Source organism: Oncorhynchus gorbuscha, linkage group LG12, assembly GCF_021184085.1.
Source record: "Oncorhynchus gorbuscha isolate QuinsamMale2020 ecotype Even-year linkage group LG12, OgorEven_v1.0, whole genome shotgun sequence".
NCBI classification, from domain to species: Eukaryota; Metazoa; Chordata; class Actinopteri; order Salmoniformes; family Salmonidae; genus Oncorhynchus; species Oncorhynchus gorbuscha.
In genome coordinates, this window is record NC_060184.1 from 22572014 (window position 1) to 22593509 (window position 21496).

At 43.2% G+C, this 21496-nt stretch overlaps 1 protein-coding gene across 1 annotated transcript in view; it reads right to left on the reverse strand.

The window, feature by feature from the left end:
* Positions 1-21496, reverse strand: part of LOC123991604 (sodium/potassium-transporting ATPase subunit beta-1-interacting protein 2) — a 173089-nt gene that overhangs the window by 71607 nt on the left and 79986 nt on the right. The window contains exons 2-3 of the mRNA XM_046293229.1: positions 13453-13590; positions 3994-4074 (exon numbers count right to left, since the gene is read on the reverse strand). Coding sequence (XP_046149185.1) covers positions 3994-4074; positions 13453-13590 — 219 coding nt within the window. The remainder of the gene's footprint in view (positions 1-3993; positions 4075-13452; positions 13591-21496) is intronic.

Below are 21496 nucleotides of genomic sequence, written 5' to 3' on the forward strand. Positions count from 1 at the left end.
TCTGCCTGTTAGGGAATCTAGAGTGATCTGATTGCTCCATGGGATCAGTTTGAACAACTGGATATTACTACTCAGGCAATTTAGGTTTAGTGCACTGCCAAAGGCTATAACACGAGTAATTACCTATCCATAATTAAAGCAAACATACTTCTGGTGCTAGGCCTGCATTGCTTCAGCTGTAATACAGGGTTGAATCAGAATGTGATTTATTTATGTTATGACAACATATATCCCTTATGTCTAGTGGGAAGTTCACAACGTTAGTAAGGGATTTAGGCTACGCTATGGGAGTGTCCGTGATTCATGTAGGAGTTCTAGTGTCCGAGTCCCCTGTTAAACTCCTCCGGCCAGCCTGTCTGTCCCTAAACTAGATGGCTAAGTCTGTGATGGCCGGTGATGGGAAATAATAGTCTTTTTGAGCTAGCACATGAACTGTAACTCATCTAGTCTGAGGGCCTTCGTGGTGCTGACAGACCCAGACTTTTCCCTCCTCTACAGTGAAATTGACTATAAATCACTTTACCACTCCCAGCCCTGACACTTTATCAGAATACCAGCATTTTACTGTATATGAAGACTATGAAGAGCATGCAGACCGGAAGGCCTGCCACATGCATTTAAAATTGCTCCAAGAAAAAGGGCACAGATAACCTGCCAACGTTAGGATCTACTCATTGAGGCTCTGCCATGCCACTTACAGCCATATCAATATTTCACAGGGATGTAAATATATCAGCATTATGACATAACAAAATAGGAACTTCTTACAAACCGCCCCAAAACAGGTACCTTTAATTCAATTGAACTGAGAAGATATTTGCATCAAAGCTATCATATGTTCTCCTCTAGGCTAAATCCATTGCTTTGATTTGAACGTTGAACAACTGCTTAGTACTTCCATAATGCAGTCAGCAATTGTTAAGGCCTAGAGCTAGAGGGCTCAAATACAGAGGGCAGGATCAATGTGGAGTTGGAGAACGTTGGCACACACTATTTTCCATTAATCCCATACTAAAATGTCAGAAAGCTCCATTCCGATGGAGTTACTTGTTTATGTAGATGTCAGGCTGTTCCAGTCTGGATGAGATTCCTGGGTGAGGAGAGGTGAGCTGTTTTTCTGGAAGTTAGTGTGTGGAGACGAGCCAGATGTTTCCCTCTTTCCCAGATTGAGAGGGAAGATTGTGAGCAGCTCTTATTCCATCAGCTCTCTCCTCCTCCTCCTCCTCTCTGCCAGCCTGTGACTATTTGCCTAGGAGCTAGAAGGCTGGCTGCTGCCATGGCTGGGACACGTCTTATTTACTGTGCCTGAGCTCAGCCTGGAGCTCCATGGCTCTCTACGCCTGCCCCTACCCACTCTTCCCTGCTCTTCATTGTCACTTTCTGTGCCACCAGTCCCCTGCTGATGGCCTCCAAATCCAATCCCCAGCATCTCTCTGGGCATGCCAATGGAAATGGACATCAGGCCAAAGAGTTGGCAGCTTTTAACCCATTCACATATTAAAGCACAAACACAACCCTGAGGGGAGCTCTCGTTAAGAGTGCACAGTTTGCTGCTTGAGACATCCGCAACTCAGAGGGCCACCATTTCTCTTTAATGTCAAAGAAACACGATGGCATTTTCTCTATACAAGCCCAAACCTGATCTACTGAAAATACTATAGCTGTTTATTCTCTCTCAAGTCATTCACCATTTCAATGTCAATCACTCTCCTGGTAGACTATTGGCTTTCACCTAGACACGTCCCTCTCGACAGAGGGATTGAACTCGTTGAGACCTGTAAGAAGGATCTCGCTATTTAATGAAGGACAGACGTAGGGATTGTTCCCATTTGTTTATCTTTATTTGTTTCTGTGTGTGATGTAAATCTAATTGCATTGCTGCCTTGGCAGGGCCCGATGGATTCTCTCCTGGTTAAACACATTACACCCACATTAATAAATCATGAGCCACACCAACGTGAGCCAAATAAATCACACTAACTAACATACTATCACTTTACTGTTACTAATTAAAGTGCCTGAGCAGACCCACCGTGCAGAACATGCAGCGGAATCACACTCAGAACAACAGAACCTCAGCTCTACAGCACTGTCGAATACCGGATGCCCTTTTTCAGCAGCCTGGCAAAACGAGGAGGAGCGATGAGTTGATGCCTCAGTGCCTCTCCTCTCACTGGGAAGACAAGTGACAAGGATACTTGGGGAACTGACTCTGGTAAATTGTGAGGGAAGTCTTGGAGCAGGGGAGAAAATATGTGCTGAGCTGGGAGCAGCAGCAGCTCAGGCATGAGTGAAGAAGCTCTTGAGGAGCCTCAGCATCGGCAGAGGAGCGGGCTCTTGGTTTGTGATGGCGCTGCAGTAATGACAGACCGCAGGCCCCAGAGGAAGCCCAGCTTCAAAAGATGACACCAGTCCTGCCAGTCCCCAGTCCACAACAAGCCAATCACACGAGCCTCAGAAATCCTACTGTGTACCACTTACAAACCCTCTGTCTTGTCCTGAACTGAGGATCACTGCATTCGTATTTGGTCAACAGATGTTCTCAGTGCCAAGCCAATGAACATCCTCTTCAAAGGATGCTCTTCTTTCAGGCAAGTTAGATGGGAAAAAACTCAGAACTCACTGATTAAAAGGCAATATACCATGCATAGACTGTATTTTTGCGGAAATAACAGGATTGAGTTTGTCAAGGTGTATATAGCCTCAAACCCATGTGATTTGCCAGCAGTTAATGACATCGACTGCACTGTAATAAAACTGTAACGCAACAGATGCCATCCCCTGATGCTTTTCAAAAGTGCTAAGATATCTCTGAGGTGAAACTGCCAAATCCTCCAAAGGCAATTGAGGAGGAAGGAAGCCATTTTGGCAAAGGCTGGTGGAGAGTGAAGACTGTGAGACTTAAGTGAGAGCGCCATCTGTTGCCATCTGATTCCAGATAAGATGAAACAGTAATGACTAAGCAACACGGAAACACAATCGACTAATAAATGAACAGACATTCCTCTCCGATAAGCACAACACAAATGGTGTGACAACACACCCATACGTGTTCTCTTTCCTTTCTATGTGGATCCGCTGAACTAAAACTACCATGCCGGTGAATAAGCTTGATCAATAACACTAATAATAGTTATCATTCGAGATATAATATTTTCATGTAATGCAGGCATGTTTGTGACCAAAAGCTACAGCAATATAACCTTTGTGTGTCTATTTGACTCGTCTCCACAGCTTTAATATTATCGGATCATGAGAAGAGCTCAGAGTCAGTGATCAAAATAAAGGGATTAGTCATTTCAGTTTCATTTGGAAAATGAAAACGTAATAGATAAAAGCACTTGATGAATTGGATAATCAAGTTACACGGCTGGTTTGCCTTTTAATTGGGTACAATATTGGACATTTTGACATTTTAATTATATCTTCTCTCATTTTCTCATACATACATGAGCAGATGAAAAATTATGGAATAAATTGCTAGTTGAAATGAGAGAGATTGAGCATGGGGAGCAAAGAGAGGGAGTTGGGTGAGGGAGGGAGAGAGAGAGAGAGAGAGAGAGAGAGAGAGAGAGAGAGAGAGAGAGAGAGAGAGAGAGAGAGAGAGAGAGAGAGAGAGAGAGAGAGAGAGAGAGACGACACATTTGCATCTATATTGCAGTATTACTGTATTACCTTGAACCAACAGTGAACCAACAATGCTTATTGACACATCAGCTCCAGTATAGTACTACTCATTTTGTATTCATGCTTGTAAAAGTACAAACTGTGCACTTTTCGTTCCAAAGAATTTTGAAGAAAAATAACAGAGAGGCGGCTAGATAGATTGCTAGCTTAGCTAGCCATCTCTTTCAGAACCAGGGAAGTAATGTGTAACCCGTGATTAAATTGCATGAGAAGGCCATTAAAGACATTTTATCCATGGTCTCTGTTCCCGGGCAGGTAATAATAACAGCTCACCAGTCCTGTACAGCTCTAAGCAGGTCACATTACCTTGGAGAGGTCCCCCACTTCCAGGTAGAAACAGATGATGAAGACATTCCAGGTCACCCAGAGCACCAGCCACACTGCATACTATGGGAGAGAGAGAGAGAGGAGTGAGATAGAGAGGGGATCGAGAGAGAGGGGGAGAGGAAGCACACACCACTGAACTAACAGTATCACAGTATTAGAACACCACAAGTGGTGTCAAGTTCAGAATAACACCCCAAAAACAAATGCATATTTGGATTCTCGTTAGTATTTGGGCCAAGATCATAGTGTTTCTTTGTAAGTAATTATCTTCCGGGTATGTCGTCACACAGATCTGAGACATGCCAGAGTTAAACATTCAGTGCCTTCCCGGTATTAAGCAGAGTATTACTGTGTGTGTGTTTATTGGTTTATTCGGATCCCCATTAGCTTTTGCCGAAGCAGATTGTGTCAAAATGAAATTGTTAGTGAAGAACACAACGATGTTGTTATAGTACAGAAGGTCCACTTTTATGTCTGTGCTGTCAAAAGGTCTAATTGTGTACTCACAACAAGGTCAAGGGCAAAATGAGTTTGACAACCCTGATCTAAAACATGGCGCATCTAAAGACATACATAGATCTTTTTTGGAGCAGTAACGATGTGCGCTGAGAGTCGGGCAGCAAGTTCAGGGAGTGAGTGTTTTAATAAATAAATGAAACCAACACGTAACACAAACAACGCACAGACAGGACCCGGGAACAGAAACAATGGGGACGGAACCAAAGGGAGTGACATATAAAGGGCAGGTAATCAATGAAGTGATGAAGTCCAGGTGAGTGTCATTATGCGCGTAACGATGGGGTCTGTTTTACAGTGCATTCGTAAAGTATTCAGACCTTTTGACTTTTTCCACATTTTGTTACGTTACAGTGTTATTCTAGAATTGATTAAATGAAACAATTTCCTCATCAATCTACACACAATACCCCATAATGACATCACAATACCCCATAATGACATCACAATACCCCATAATGACATCACAATACCCCATAATGAGAATCCAGTTGTTTTTGGTATATTTGGCTAATTTATAAAACAATTCAACTTACATACACTACCGTTCAAAAAGTTTGGGGTCACTTAGAAATGTCCTTGTTTTTTAAAGAAAAGCAAATGTTTTGTCCATTAAAATAACAGAAATACAGTGTAGACATTGGTAATGTTGTAAATGACTATTTAAGCTGGAAAAAGCAGATTTTTAATGGAATATCTACATAGGCGTACAGAGGCCATTATCACCATCACTCCTGTGTTCCAATGGCACGTTGTGTTATCGAATCCAAGTTAATCATTTTAAAAGGCTGATTGATCATTAAAAAACCTAATGACCCTTTGCTATGAGACTCGAAATTGAGCTCAGGTGAATCCTGTTTCCATTGATGATCCTTCAGATGTTTCTACAACTTGGTTGAGTCCACCTGTGGTAAATTCAGTTGATTGGACATGACTTGGAAAGTCATACACCTGTCTATTTAAGGCCCCACAGTTGACAGAGCACGTCAGAGCAAAAACTAAGCCACGAGGTCGAAGGAATTGTCCTTTGAGCTCTGAGATAGGATTGTGTCGAGGCACAGATCTGGGGAAGGGTACCAAAACATTTATTTTATTTTTTCACCTTTATTTAACCAGGTAGGCAAGTTGAGAACACGTTCTCATTTACAATTGCGACCTGGCCAAGATAAAGCAAAGCAGTTCGACAGATACAACGACACAGAGTTACACATGGAGTGAAACAAACATACAATCAATAATACAGTATAAACAAGTCTATATACAATGTGAGCAAATGAGGTGAGAAGGGAGGTAAAGGCAAAAAAGGCCATGGTGGCAAAGTAAATACAATATAGCAAGTAAAACACTGGAATGGTAGTTTTGCAATGGAAGAATGTGCAAAGTAGAAATAAAAATAATGGGGTGCAAAGGAGCTAAATAAATAAATTAATTAAATACAGTTGGGAAAGAGGTAGTTGTTTGGGCTAAATTATAGGTGGGCTATGTACAGGTGCAGTAATCTGTGAGCTGCTCTGACAGTTGGTGCTTAAAGCTAATGAGGGAGATAAGTGTTTCAAGTTTCAGAGATTTTTGTAGTTTGTTCCAGTCATTGGCAGCAGAGAACTGGAAGGAGAGGTGGCCAAAGAAAGAATTGGTTTTGGGGGTGACTAGAGAGATATACCTGCTGGAGTGTGTGCTACAGGTGGGAGATGCTATGGTGACCAGCGAGCTGAGATAAGTGGGGACTTTACCTAGCAGGGTCTTGTAGATGACATGGAGCCAATGGGTTTGGCGACGAGTATGAAGCGAGGGCCAGCCAACGAGAGAGTGTACAGGTCGCAATGGTGGGTAGTATATGGGGCTTTGGTGACAAAACGGATTGCACTGTGATATTATGCAACATTGAAGGACCCCAATAACAGTGGCATCCATTATTCTCAAATTGAAGTTTAGAACCAACCAGTCTCTTCCTAGAGCTGGCCGCCCGGCCAAACTGAGCAAACGGGTGAGAAGGGCCTTGGTCAGGGAGCTGAACAAGAACCAGATGTTCACTCTGACAGAGCTCCAGAGTTCATCTGTGGAGATGGGAGAACCTTCCAGAAGGACAACCATCTCTGCAGCACTCCACCAATCAGTGGTCAGACGGATGCCACTCCTCAGTAAAAAGCACATGACAGCCCGCTTGGAGCTTGTCAAAAAACACCGAAAGACTCTCAGACCATGAGAAACACGATTCTCTGGTCTGATGAAACCAATATTGAACTCTTTGACCTGAATGCCAAGCGTCACGCCTGGAGGAAACCTTGCACCATCTCTACGGTGAAGCATGGTGGTGGCAGCATCATGCTGTGGGGATGTTTTTCAGTGGCAGGGACTAGGAGAATAGTCAGGAATGAGGAAAAGATGAACATTCTGTTTTGAACATTCCTTTAGGACTGATGCCCAACAGCATTTTGCTCAATTGGCACTGATGAAAATTTCATCAAAAGTGTATTACAGTGGCTTGGAAATACAATACATTTATACCTTTTGTCATCATTTTGATGTAACCAGATTGACTGTAGATGCAATAAAATGTTAGCTAGCTAGTTAATATTGAGGGGAGACCAACAGATTTTAGCTAGCTAAAGTTATCATTGCTAGCTATTTTTGATTAACTTTGCTTACTAATAAAAACATTGAACGCAACAAAAATATAAACGCAACATGTAAAGTGTTTGTCCCATGTTTCATGAGCTGAAATAAAACATCCCAGAAATGTTCCATACCCACAAAACGCTTATTTCTCTCAAATGTTGTGCATAAATGTATTTACATCCCTGTTAGTGAGCATTTATTCTTTGCCAAGATAATCCATTCCCCTTACATTTGTGGCATATCAAGAAGCTGAATAAACAGCATGATCATTACATAGGTGCACCTTGTACTGAGGACAATAAAAGGCCACTCTAAAATGTGCAGTTTTATCACACAACATAATGCCACAGATGTCTTAAGTTCTGAGGTAGCGTGTAATTGTCATGCTGACAGCAGGACATTCCACCAGAGCTGTTAGGGACTAATGGGACAAATGGCCTGTTCCTGGTGCTTCATTGGCCCTGATACCCACTCAGCCAAGGAAAATGGAACTACAAGTGGTGTGCTGCTGTTGTTATGACATCGTGTCAGAGAATTGAATGTTAATTTCTCTACCACAAGCCGCCTCCAACATCATTTTAGAGAATTTGGCAGTATGTCCAACCAGCCTCACAACCACAGACCTTGTGTAACCACGCCAGCCCAGGACCTCCACGTCCGGCTTCTTCACCTGCGGGATCGTTCGAGACCAGCCACCCGGGTAGCTGATGAAACTGTGGGTTTGCACAACCAAATAATTTCTGCACAAATTGTCAGAAACATTCTCAGGGAAGCTCATATGCATGCTCGTCATCACCAGGGTCTTGTCCTGACTGCAGTTTGGCGTCGTACCTGACTTCAGTGGGCAAATGCTCACCTTCGATGGCCACTGGCACACTGAAGAAGTGTGCTCTTCACGGATGAATCCCAGTTTCAACTGTACTGGACAGATGGCAGACATCATGTATGTGGTCGTGTAGGCGAGCGGTTTGCTGATGTCAACGTTGTGAACAGAACGCCCCAAGGTGGTGGTGGGATTATGGTATGGGAAGACATAAGCTACAGACAACAAACACAATTGCATTTTATAAATGGCAATTTGAATGGACAGAGATACCGTGACAAGATCCTGAGGCCCATTGCCGCTCCATCGCCTCATGTTTCAGCATGATAATACCTGGCCTCATGTTTCAGCATGATAATGCCTGGCCTCATGTTTCAGCATGATAATACCTGGCCTCATGTTTCAGCATGATAATGCCTGGCTTCATGTTTCAGCATGATAATACCTGGCCTCATGTTTCAGCATGATAATGCCTGGCCTCATGTTCAGCATGATAATGCCTGGCCTCATGTTTCAGCATGATAATGCCTGGCCCTGTGTTGCAAGGATCTGTACACAATACTGACTGGTTTTCTTATTCACGCCCATATCTAAGGTATCTGTGACCAACAGATTCATATCTGTATTCCCACTCGTGTGAAATCCATAGATTAGGGCCTAATGAATTCATTTCAATTCACTGATTTCCTTATATGAACTGTAACTCAGTAAAATCTAAGACATTATCTCATGTTGCATTTATATTTTTGTTCAGTGTATTTGTCTACTTTAGCAATGTCATCGACATGTTATGAATGTGTTAGGGTACGCTTTTCCCCTTCACCTCTCTAAAATATATGTTGCCGGCTGAATTCACCAGACCATTGAGAGAGGGGGAGAGCCGCCACGGAGTAGGTTTTTACCATCTCTAAATCTGACATGTTGTCAGGACATTAGATCCAGAAGATGGGTGCGTGTAGTGGAACCTCATTTGGCCCCTCTCCAGCTACTGGCAAGCACAATTTTAAATGAGAATAAAAATGTATCTGCTCTGACAGCATTACCAAAACGGATATAAGCAAGAGTAATGCTGGACAGTAAGCCATTTATCTTCACAGGCATAGGAGGGCATGAGGAGGGGTGTAAAGGTGATCAGCTTTATCTCTGCAGCATGACAGGGGCTCTCTCTGACGGCTGATTTGATGACCAAGTCCATCATAACATCGATATCTCCCCTGAGCTCTCAGACAAGTCGAAATTCCTGGGTTTTAAATCTGCATATGTGGTTTTAGTGAAAGGCTGTCACTCATAACAAGGGATTTATTTCTGGTAGGAGAATCTTGAATTAAGATTTATTCCTGCTCACTTTATCCCCATTCTGTGTAGGACATAGATTTAGCCTTGGTATTTTATCAGTTAGAGGACCATACACTGAGTGTACAAAACATTAAGAATTACACCCCTTAAATATTTTGTCTTGCCCATTCACCCTCTGAATGGCACACATAAACTCATCAAAAAAAGAAATGTCTTCTCACTGTCAACTGTGTTTATTTTCAGCAAACTGTGTGTAAATATTTGTGTACATATTTGTATGAACATTTGTATGAACATAACAAGATTCAACAACTGAGACATAAACTGAACAAGTTCCACAGACGTGTGACTAACAGAAATGGAATAATGTTCCCCTGAACAAAGGGGGGTCAAAATCAAAAGTAACTGTCAGTATCTGGTGTGGCCACCAGCTGCAATAAGTACTGCAGTGCATCTCCTCATGGACTGCACCAGATTTGCCAGTTCTTGCATTGAAATGTGAAATGTACCCCACTCTTCTACCAAAGGCACCTGCAAGTTCCCAGACATTTCTGGGGGGGAATGGCCCTAGCCCTCACCCTCCGATCCAACAGGTCCCAGACGTGCTCAATGGGATTGAGATACGGACTCTTCGATGGCCATGGCAGACCACTGACATTTCTGTCTTGCAGGAAATCACGCACAGAATGAGCAGTATGGCTGGTGGCATTGTCATGCTGGAGGGTCATGTCAGGATGAGCCTGCAGGAAGGGTACCACATGAGGGAGGAGGATGTCTTCCCTGTAACGCACAGCATTGAGATTGCCTGCAATGACAACAAGTCAGACGATGCTGTGACACACCGCTTCAGACCATGATGGACCCTCCACCTCCAAATTGATCCCGCTCCAAAGTACAGGCCTCGGTGTAACACTCATTCCTTCGACGATAAACGCAAATCCGACCATCACCCCATGTGAGACAAAACCGCACCTCGTCAGTGAAGAGCAATTTTTGCCAGTCCTGTCTGGTCCAGCGACAGTGGGTTTGTGCCTATAGGCAACATTGTTGCGACATTGTGATGTCAGGTGAGGACCTGTCTTACAACAGGCCTACAAGTCGTGGTCTGCCACTGCGAGGACGATCAGCTGTCCATCCTGTCTCCCTTTAGCGCTGTCTCAGGCATCTCACAGTACGGACATAGCAATTTATTGCCCTGGCCACATCTGCAGTCCTCATGCCTCCTTGCAGCATGCCCAAGGCACGTTCGCGCAGATGAGCAGGGACACTGGGCATCTTCCTTTTGGATTTTTTCAGAGTCAGTAGAAATGCCTCTTTAGTGTCCTAAGTTTTCATAACTGTGACCTTCATTTCCTACCGGCTGTAAAGCTGTTAGTGTCTTAATGACCGTTCCACAGGTGCATGTTCATTAATTGTTTATAGCTCATTGAACAAGCATGGCAAACAGTGTTTAAACACTTTACAATGAAGATCTGTGAATAGCTGTAATAGCTACAGTAAATTGGATAGTGCAGTTAGAATAACAAGAATGTAAGCTTTCTACCCATATAAGACATGTCTATGTCCTGGGAATGTTCTTGTTATTTACAGCGTCATGCTAATCACATTGGCGCATGTTAGCTCAACCGTCCCAGTATAGTGACTCCGATCCCATAGAGCAGTGGTTCCCAAACTTTTGATAGTCCCGTACCCCTTCAAACATTCAACCTCCAGCTGTGTACCCCCTCTATAGCACCAGGATCAGCGCACTCTCAAATGTTGTTTTGTGCCATCATTGTAAGCCTGCCACACACACATACACACACTATACGATACATGTATTAAACATAAGAATGAGTGTGAGTTTGTGTCACAACCCGGCCCGTGGGAAGTGGCAAAGAGCTCTTACAGGACCAGGGCACAAATAGTAATATAATAATAATCAATCATTTTGCTCTTTATTTAACAATCTTACATTTAAAACCTTAGTTGTTCATCAATAATTGTGAATAACTCACCACAGGTTAATGAGAAGGGTGTGCTTGAAAGGATGCACATAACTCTGCAATGTTGGGTTGCAATGTTGGGTTGTATTGGAGAGAGTCTCAGTCTTAAATCATTTTCCACACACAGTCTGTGGCTGTATTTAGTTTTCATGCTAGTGAGGGCCGAGATTCCACTCTCACCTAGGTACATGGTTGCCAAGGACATCAGTGTCTTAACAGCGCAATCTGCCAAGGCAGGATACTCTGAACGCAGCCCAGTCTAGAAATCTGGCAGTGGCTTATGATTAAATTCAATTTTCACAGAACTGCTTGTTGCATTTTCTCTTGTTCAGATATCGGTAAGTGGCCTGGATGTCATGTTTTGTCATATATTATCTTGTCATTATGCTTTCCCTTCTGTTCGTTTCCCCCTGCTGGTCTTATTAGGTTCGTTCCCTTTTTCTATCCCTCTCTCTCCCCCTCCCTCTCTCTCTTCTCTCTATCGTTCCGTTCCTGCTCCCAGCTGTTCCTATTCCCCTAATCAATCATTTAGTCTTCCCACACCTGTTCCCGATCCTTTTCCCTGATTAGAGTCCCTATTTCTTCCCTTGTTTTCCGTTCCTGTCCTGTCGGATCCTTGTATCTATTGTTCACCGTGCTGTGTTTGTGTATCGCCCAGTCGTGTCGTGTTTCCCTCAGATGCTGCGTGGTGAGCAGGTGTCTGAGTCTGCTAGGTTCAAGTGCCTTCCCGAGGCAACCTGCTGTTCAAGATCGAGTCTCCAGTCGGTTCTCGTCATTACGAGTGGAAGTTGTGTTTTTTGATTGTATTTTACTTTACTGGATTAAAGACTCTGTTTTCGCCAAGTCGCTTTTGGGTCCTCATTCACCTGCATAACACTGGAAGCAGGGCATGAGAGGGATAACGAATCCAGTTGTTTGTGTCATCCATTTCAGGAAAGTACCTGCACCCAGCTCACTCAGGTGCTTCGCTATATCACATTTGACATTGCCCGTAAGCTTGAGTTCATTTGCCCACAAAAAATCATATAATGATAGAAAGACCTATGTGTTGTCCTTGTTAATGCAGACAGAGAGGAGCTCCAACGTCTTAATCATAGCCTCAATTTTGTCCCGCACATTGAATATATTTGCGGAGAGTCTCTGTAATCCTAGATTCAGATGATTCAGGCGAGAAAAAACATCACCCAGATAGGCCAGTCGTGTGAGAAACTCGTCATCATGCAAGCAGTCAGATAAGTGGAAATTATGGTCAGTAAAGAAAACTTGAAGCTCGTCTCTCAGTTGAAAAAAACGTGTCAATACACTGCCCCTTGATAACCAGCACACTTCTTTCTGTATGTTGTAAAAGCGTCACATGGTCGCTACCCATATCACTGCATAGTGCAGAACATACATGAGAGTACAGGGGCCTTGCTTTAACAAAGTTAACCATTTTCACTGTAGTGTCCAAAGGATCTTTCAAGCTATCAGGCATTCCCTTGGCCGCCGGAGCCTCTCGGTGCACCCAAGTGGTGTCGGGAGCAACTGCTTGCACGCGCGTTACCACTCCACTATGTCTCCCTGTTATGGCTTTTGCACCATCCGTACAGATACCAACATGAGCAGCAGCTACGTTTGGCTACATACGGACCATTAGTGGAATTCCCGCGAGAGAGTAACGGTTAATGTGATTAGATGTTAATTATTTGACTAAGCTACCTGTATTTCACATTGTGTTGTTTAAAAAAATGTGAATCACATTTTTAGTTGGCGTACCCCCGACGGCATTGCATGTACCCCTGGGGGTACACGCAGTAGAGGTTAAAAATCATTTTCTAAACTGTCTCCTCCCTTTCATCTACACTGATTGAAGTGGATTTAACAAGTGACATCAATAAGGCACCATAGCTTTCACCTGCATTCACCTGGTCAGTCTATGTCACAGAAAGAGCAGGTGTTTTGTACACTCAGTTTACATTTCGTTTCAGTATAGACACTTTAAATATCAATTCAAGTCATTAAATATTAACAGGTGATAGTATCTTTTGTCAGTCTGTTCTCCCAGTTTAAGGAAAGCCTTTGAAAAACAGCATTATACACAACTGAAATCAAATGTGTGATAGGTGAGATATATTATTTGCTTCATAACACCACTTTACATAAAAACACTTTCCACTTTCCAAAGATATTAATGTATAGGAAATTAAAGAAGATATAACTCACCCCAGTTATGTATCTTGGTCTGAATTGTACAGTCCCAAAGAGCCCCAAGATGACTATGATGATGTGCACAAAGTTTGTGAGGATAGGAGCCCATTGGTACCCAAGGAAGTCAAATATTTGTCGTTCCAATATGCTGATCTGTAAGGAAAATCAAGAAAAATAAATTAACTTTAGTACCAGAGCCATGAGATATGTGTTAGAGTGATGTATCTCCAAGTTTATGCTGAAAGGGAGGGAGGACAGGGCATTCTGCTTGCACACCACACCAAGGGGCCGAGACTTCAGCCTCCTCTCTCTCCTCTTCCCAATCACACAACTGCCTCTAATTGCCCGGGAAGTGTAGAAATCCTCAGGGTCACGTCCCCATCCCCCTCGATCTTGGCCTCTGTGGGAAATTGAAGCTGGCAAGGCTAGACCCCTTTGCCCCGACCATTTGGATCTCAGTGTCTGATTGGACGTGACACCAGTTGTTGATATGACTACCAGCCATGGCACTTCAAACGGCTGCGGTGAGGAGAGGGATCACAGTGTGTCCCAACGGTGTCGGAGCCAGATATCACTTCATAGCTCCGACGCTAATGATTCCCAAATCCCCACTTGCACTGCAACTACAGGAGGCTTTAAACTCAACTTCATATTTGCAACTAACAATCTCCTTACTGTAAAGGCACTGTCCTTACTAATAAAGGTATGTCAGAGTACTCCATTTATTACAGTTGGAGGAGTGAAAAAAATGCCTGGCAGAATAATTGGATTTCCCTCCCTGTAAATTCCATGTGAATGAATAGGAAATGGCCTTGAAATATTTGTGAGATCTCAGTTTAACAAACTGCCGCATTAATTTGAGAACTCGAAGTATGTATATTCGTGATGGGAATTCTTCACGTGTGTTCCTTCTATTGACTGTTGATGAGCTTTGACGATCACAACAGATGCCACAACTAAATGAACTTCTCCTTTGAGCGCTCCATTCCTCTCCATGTCGCTAAGCAACATTTTATTAATGTAATTTCATCTCGTCAAAACATCAAGTTTCTCTCTATTAAATCCAGTCTGTCCATGTCTCAGTCCAGTCCAGAGCTGACCAGCTGAGATCCCTCACACTGGGCTTCTGATTAAGAATAAGCTATGCTACCTGCCGAACCACAGATCTATCTGCTGATTCTGTCCCATGCTGTCTGTCTGTATGTCTATGGCAGCCTAGCTAGCTGCTATACATCCGATACTGTATGACTCATATATCATGAATCAGAATGCACAGTTAGGTCCATGTGACAAGGTCCTACTGTCATTCCAGACACAATGACTCACAGCTCTATGACTCAGTTTTTCCCAGATTAATGATAGTATTTTTAAAGAACTTTCCTCCGAAATACAGAGGCTGAGCTTGGCATTTTTCAATTTCATTGCTCAGCTTACCTTGTTTCATTGTATGACACGTAATGACCCTCTTTTAATGCTTGGTTTTGAGAGCTATTGCTCAGGGGATGAGATTTCTCTCCATTTACAGGATCTTCATTGTAAAAGTGCCGGCACAACTGTTATCCATCCAGCAGGAACTGAGAAATTCAAAAAATGTTGTTTTGAAAATATAACCTAATTGAAAGTGAATTAGCTTCTAGTTAGTGGCTTTCATTATGATCTAGTACATTAGACGGTCTTTTTTCCTAAGGTGATGTAGGCTATTCCGCCACGGGTATGTAAATTGTTTGGTATCTATGCTAAGCTGTTCCTGAAACCTATCTTGTCTGTTTATCTGGGCCAGTCACCATGGTGACCCTCTGTCATTTCATGGGTCAGTGGAATGAAAGGAAAACTGTTTTTTTTCCATCTGTTTCTTTCCAGAAAATACTGAATAGTCACGAGCAAAAGGGAGTCAGAGTCAGGGATCAACGCTAGCTCCTCTACGCCCCCTACCACCCGGCAAAGACCTCTTATAAAAAGCACCTTTCTGTCTAATATGACACCCGTCAGGTCCTCCTCTTAGAGGCGTTGTTAACTTGTTTCTGCTGAACTGCAAAATCACAAAGAAAAATGTATGATGGTAATTAGCAGCACTCAGCATTTCCATGGTATTGGAGAAGCACTCATGAAAAGCTGCATGCACCTCGCCATATTAGCTACTAAAGCGGGGAGCCCAGTGAGTCCTGATGGGAGCCCATATGGCAGCACAAAAGCAGCCTGCCGCCTGGATTAGAAAGGTAAACAACATGGAAACATGCTATATTGCTGCAATTAAACATGCAGCGCTTCCACACCACATTTACATGTATAAGGCTCAACCCAAATAACAGCCATTGGTGAATTGTAACCCCTAGCATTAGTTACCTGATAATATCTAAATGTCAAAGCTGCCTGAGAGTACACTTGGGAGTACCTGATGTTATTGGATGAACTCCCAGACACCCAGAGACTCATCTGCCTCGGTATCACAGGCCGTGTACAACGTTGAGAGAAGAAAGAGGCTTCAGGGCTTTCCTCACTGCCTGACACAGAGAGACAAACCTTGGGCTATTGTTGGAATCAGAGGGTCTCCCTAGTCATTAATGTGGCCCCTGAGCCCACTTTCATCAACACAAATAGGAACAGCTCTCCCAAGCAGCTGTGCACAGAGTAATTATCCATACATTAGTAATTATAAACATATATTTGGGGGGAACCCATTATTGAGTCGGTCAGAAGAGTGGCCTTATTCTCCAGGGAAATAACATTGACTAAATGAAAGGGGATCCAAATAACATGCCAGATCCTAAGAGAAGGAATTTCTCAGTAGGCTATAACCCTTTGTCTGACAAAAAACATCTGCAAGGGCAATTGGTAGGCCCTACACTAAATTTGAAGAAAATAATAATAATTAGTAAACCATGAAACTCCATACATCTGTCATTATATATTCATGTCATGGTGTTCTGTTTTTCATACACAAGAGTGAATTTAGTTGATCAATCTGTTTGGTCATGCTGTTTTGCATAACACCTTCATTTTACCCTCCTGAAAAGAGTTGGAAAGAACCTCATTACTGAGGTAGAACATAAGGAATCCTGGCTGATTACAGGAAAAGAAGTGCACACTTCAGCTCTCTACAACTGCTGATTGAAATGGAAGTTTATCCTCCGAGCTTCGCCAAAGCTTAGGGTTTTCTTTTTTCTCCAAGTGTGGAGAAGACATGAGTTGCCTCTAATCACTGAGACAAAAGCCAATCAATCAGTGGTGGCATGAATAGAGAGGCAGGCAGCTTCATGCTGCATTCAGACAATGCTCGGGAGGCTGTACGACACACAGTGGCTCTGACCAGAGCACATTAGCCCCAGAGTGTGGGGAGGTAACAGGAGGTATTGTGCATCCTGGACTAGTGGGTTCCCTCTCATGCAAAATCACAGATAAGGCCTTCACCATTTTCCATCACTAGTACTACAAATCCACCTGCAAACGCGCAGGTGTTTTAATGGTACTCCAAACATTCAGTTAAGCTAGACTACAGAACCTGGGGGAGAGAAAAACACCAAGGTAGAAATGGATTTGTTAAACAAATAGCACATCAACGCTTATCGACTGGATGGCACACTGGGTATTTTGTTATGCAGATAATAAGGGATGTTGTTTAGCTTTCGAGGAAAGAAGGAATCAGAGGCTCTAATAATAATTTTAGTGTGATATGGAAAATTGTACTGTAGCATACATGTTCATTTCTGTGTATGTCCATTTCTGTCCCTGCAGGCAGTTGGCTACTGTATAAATGATTTCTTTCTGTATATTAAACCAATCCCATGCTTGGCGAGGTTTCATAATTTATTCACTGTGAACGTGAAAAACAAATATATTTAAAATATATTCAGGCTAGATCATTTAAAAAGGTTTGAAACAAATCTCTCACATCTGCAGAGGGTAAGACTGTCTCTCAAAATACTCTTGGATGGAAAGAAAACATTTATGCAAAATGTATGATCCAAAATGAATATATACTAGATTTCTCAGAAACATCACTTTCACAAGATATTCATGAGATGATCCCAACGATATATGTAATCTGATAAATAATAAAGCACAACCTTTATGCCAATATAAACGAGTCAAATCAACTTTTTTGTTTTACCAGATAAAATATTAAACAACAGCAACACACTTTATAAATGCTGACATTTTGAATAATTTTCTCCCCCACTTTGCGGTATAGATGTTGAAAAATAGAGAGAAAACAACTAATAATATATGCACAAGTTTCATTAAATATTCATCAACATCATGTGCATGTGTAAGATGACGGATGAATTGTAAAATCATGAGTCATGAAAAATGTATGGGAGAGGGTGTAACTTTTTTTTGCTTTGGGGAGGGTTGTGTGTTTTTTTATTGGGCACAGTTTACATTCGCTGTTTTGCAGGTGCTCCTATATTTTTCATTCCGTCCTGCTTGCATGCGCTTCCCTACCAAACCCCTGGTTCAACCAATGCCCTCTGGGACAAGTGTTCTGCCACTGACAGTCCGCGTGCGGACTGCCAGGGACAGGTTCGTTGTTTGAATGAATTAATGAATTTCTCTCTGTCTGTCCCGTAGGCTACGTTTATAATGCAGCAATGCTGCAATGTAGCAATTTATCACCACCAGCCTAGGCTAGGCTACTACAGTAAATGTAGCTGACCACCTGTATGCTATGTAAGAGACAGACAAAAAATATTGTCCGGAGTTTGACCATATCAATAACTGCTTACAAACATTTAGGCTACATAGATGTCTCTCTCTCTCCCTTTCCTTTCCTTTCCTTGTCTTTCATAGTCAATTAATTTGATAGGCTACATAGTTTAGGCATAATCCTAATGTTGCCAACTTTCTCATATCCTACAGCCAGGATTAGAAGGTAGGCCTAGGTTTTTAATAAGTTTTTAGGAAAGGAGAAATGTAATTTGTTCTTGTGTCTGAGATGCGCTGGTAGCTTTGATTGTCCATTCAGAAAGTCTCCGAAAGTAGCCTATCAGGACTGAGGAATGATATAACTGACATAAGCATAACAAAAATGAAGGCAAGTGCCATGATGATCAGCATATACAGTGGGGCAAAAAAGTATTTAGTCAGCCACCAATTGTGCAAGTTCTCCCACTTAAAAATATGAGAGAGTCCTGTAATTTTCATCATAGGTACACTTCAACTAAAAAATAAAAAAAAATCCAGAAAATCACATTGGAGGATTTTTAATGAATTTATTTGCAAATTATGGTGGAAAATAAGTATTTGATCACCTACAAACAAACAAGATTTCTGGCTCTCACAGACCTGTAACTTCTTCTTTAAGAGGCTCCTCTGTCCTCCACTCGTTACCTGTATTAATGGCACCTCTTTGAACTTGTTATCAGTATAAAAGACACCTGTCCACAACCTCAAACAGTCACACTCCAAACTCCACTATGGCCAAGACCAAAAAGCTGTCAAAGGACACCAGAAACAAAATTGTAGACCTGCACCAGGCTGGGAAGACTGAATCTGCAATAGGTAAGCAGCTTGGTTTGAAGAAATCAACTGTGGGAGCAATTATTAGGAAATGGAAGACATACAAGACCACTGATAATCTCTCTCGATCTGGGGCTCCACGCAAGATCTCCCCCCGTGGGGTCAAAGTGATCACAAGAACGGTGAGCAAAAATCCCAGAACCACATGGGGGCACCTAGTGAATGACCTGCAGAGAGCTGGGACCAAAGTAACAAAGCCTACCATCAGTAACACACTACGCCGCCAGGGACTCAAATCCTGCAGTGCCAGACGTGTCCCCCTGCTTAAGCCAGTACATGTCCAAGCCCGTCTGAAGTTTGTAGAGGGCATTTGGATGATCCAGAAGAAAATTGGGAGAATGTCATATGGTCAGATGAAACCAAAATATAATTTTTGGGTAAAAACTCAACTCGTCGTGTTTGGAGGACAAAGAATGCTGAGTTGCATCCAAAGAACACCATACCTACTGTGAATCATGGGGGTAGAAAAATCATGCTTTGGGGCTGTTTTTCTGCAAAGGGACCAAGACGACTGATCCGTGTAAAGGAAAGAATGAATGGGGCAATGTATCGTGAGATTTTGAGTGAAAACCTGAACCCCATAGAAAATCTTTGGAGGGAGTTGAAAGTCCGTGTTGCCAAGCAACAGCCGCAAAACATCACTGCTCTAGAGGAGATCTGCATGGAGGAATGGGCCAAAATACCAGCAACAGTGTGTGAAAACCTTGTGAAGACTTACAGAAAACGTTTGACCTCTGTCATTGCCAACAAAGGCTATATAACAAAGTATTAAGATAAACTTTTGTTATTGACCAAATACTTATTTTCAACCATCATTTGCAAATAAATCCTACAATGTGATTTTCAGGATTTTTTTTTGTCATTTTGTCTGTCATAGTTGAAGTGCACCTATGATGAAAATTACAGGCCTCTCTCATCTTTTTAAGTGGGAGAACTTGCAAACTAAATACTTTTTTGCCCCACTGTACCTGTCACGAATCCCGCTTCCTGGGTCTGTGTTTGCCTGTGTTTCTGTCCTGGAGTGTGTTTCCGGTGTCCTGGAACGCACCCTGTCTGGTTGCCGGGCGAATTAGCTTGTTGGGAGATTGATGTTCACCCGCACCTGTATCCCATCAGTAATCTGCACACCTGTCCTGATCATCACCTCTCCCCTTCAAAAGCTCTCCATTCCCTGCCGGATCGTTAGCCATGAACATTACTCACCCGGATCATTTACCCCATTCCAGCCTGGTCATCGGAGGATTCCGCTACCCCATTGGATCCACCTATTTACTCCCATCAACTCACCACCGCTGCCCGCTACGCCACCTGGATATATCTACCCATTCACATTCACTTGTAAATAAATACTCACCTTCTTCCTACTCTCCTTGTCCTGGTCTGCTTCTGGGTTCGATTTTGAAAGAACGTGACAGAACGATCCGGCCAAGGATGAACCCAACGGACCTGGACTCCGTTTGCCATGCCATTACCCAGCAGGGGAAGACATTGGGACAACACAAGACGGCGCTACAGGAGATAGCGGGTTCAATCCAGAACTTATCTGCTAGCTTGACACAAATCCAGGATCAGCTCAGTTTGCCGGCGATTCATTCACCACCTGTTTCACCCATCTCACCTGCCATGTCTGGTGCGGTTTCCTTCCGTGAACCCAAGCTTCCGACACCGGAGAAGTACGAGGGAGATCTGGGAGGATGCCATTCATTTCTTTTACAGTGTGGGTTAGTTTTTGATCTGCAGCCCTAATCTTACTCCACAGATAAGGCTAGGATAGCTTTTGTTATTGAGCTGCGGCGTGGTAAAGCTCTGGAATGGGCTTCAGTGTCATGCAGGTGAAAGAGGACCCAAAAGCGACTTAACAGAAACAGAGTTTATTTAAGTCCAAACAGGGAATAACAGAAATCCTCTAGTCTGTAGAGGGGAATAACTGGAGAAGCGGCCACAGACTGCAGGTCGCTTCGGGTAGGCGCAGGCCGTAGTAGACAGAGACACCTGCTCACACGCAGCATCTGATGAAGGCAAAAAACACGACAGGACAGGGCGATACACAATCACAGCAAAAACACGACAGGACAGGGCGAAACGCAATCACAGCATGGTGAATACTAAACAAGGAACCGACGGGACAGGAACGGAACACAAAGGAATAAATAGGGACTCTAATCAGGGGAAAGGATCGGGAACAGGTGTGGGAAGACTAAATGATGATTAGGGGAATAGGAACAGCTGGGAGCAGGAACGGAACGATAGAGAGAAGAGAGAGCGAGAGAGTGAGAGGGGAGGGGGAGAGAGAGGGATAGAAAGAGGGAAAGAACCCAATAAGACCAGCAGAGGGAAACGAACAGAATGGGGAGCACAGGGACAAGACATGATAATAAATGACAAACATGACAGTACCCCCCACTCACCGAGCGCCTCCTGGCGCACTCGAGGAGGAATCCTGGCGGCAACGGAGGAAATCATCGATGAGTGAACGGTCCAGCACGTCCCGAGACGGAACCCAACTCCTCTCCTCAGGACCGTAACCCTCCCAATCCACTAA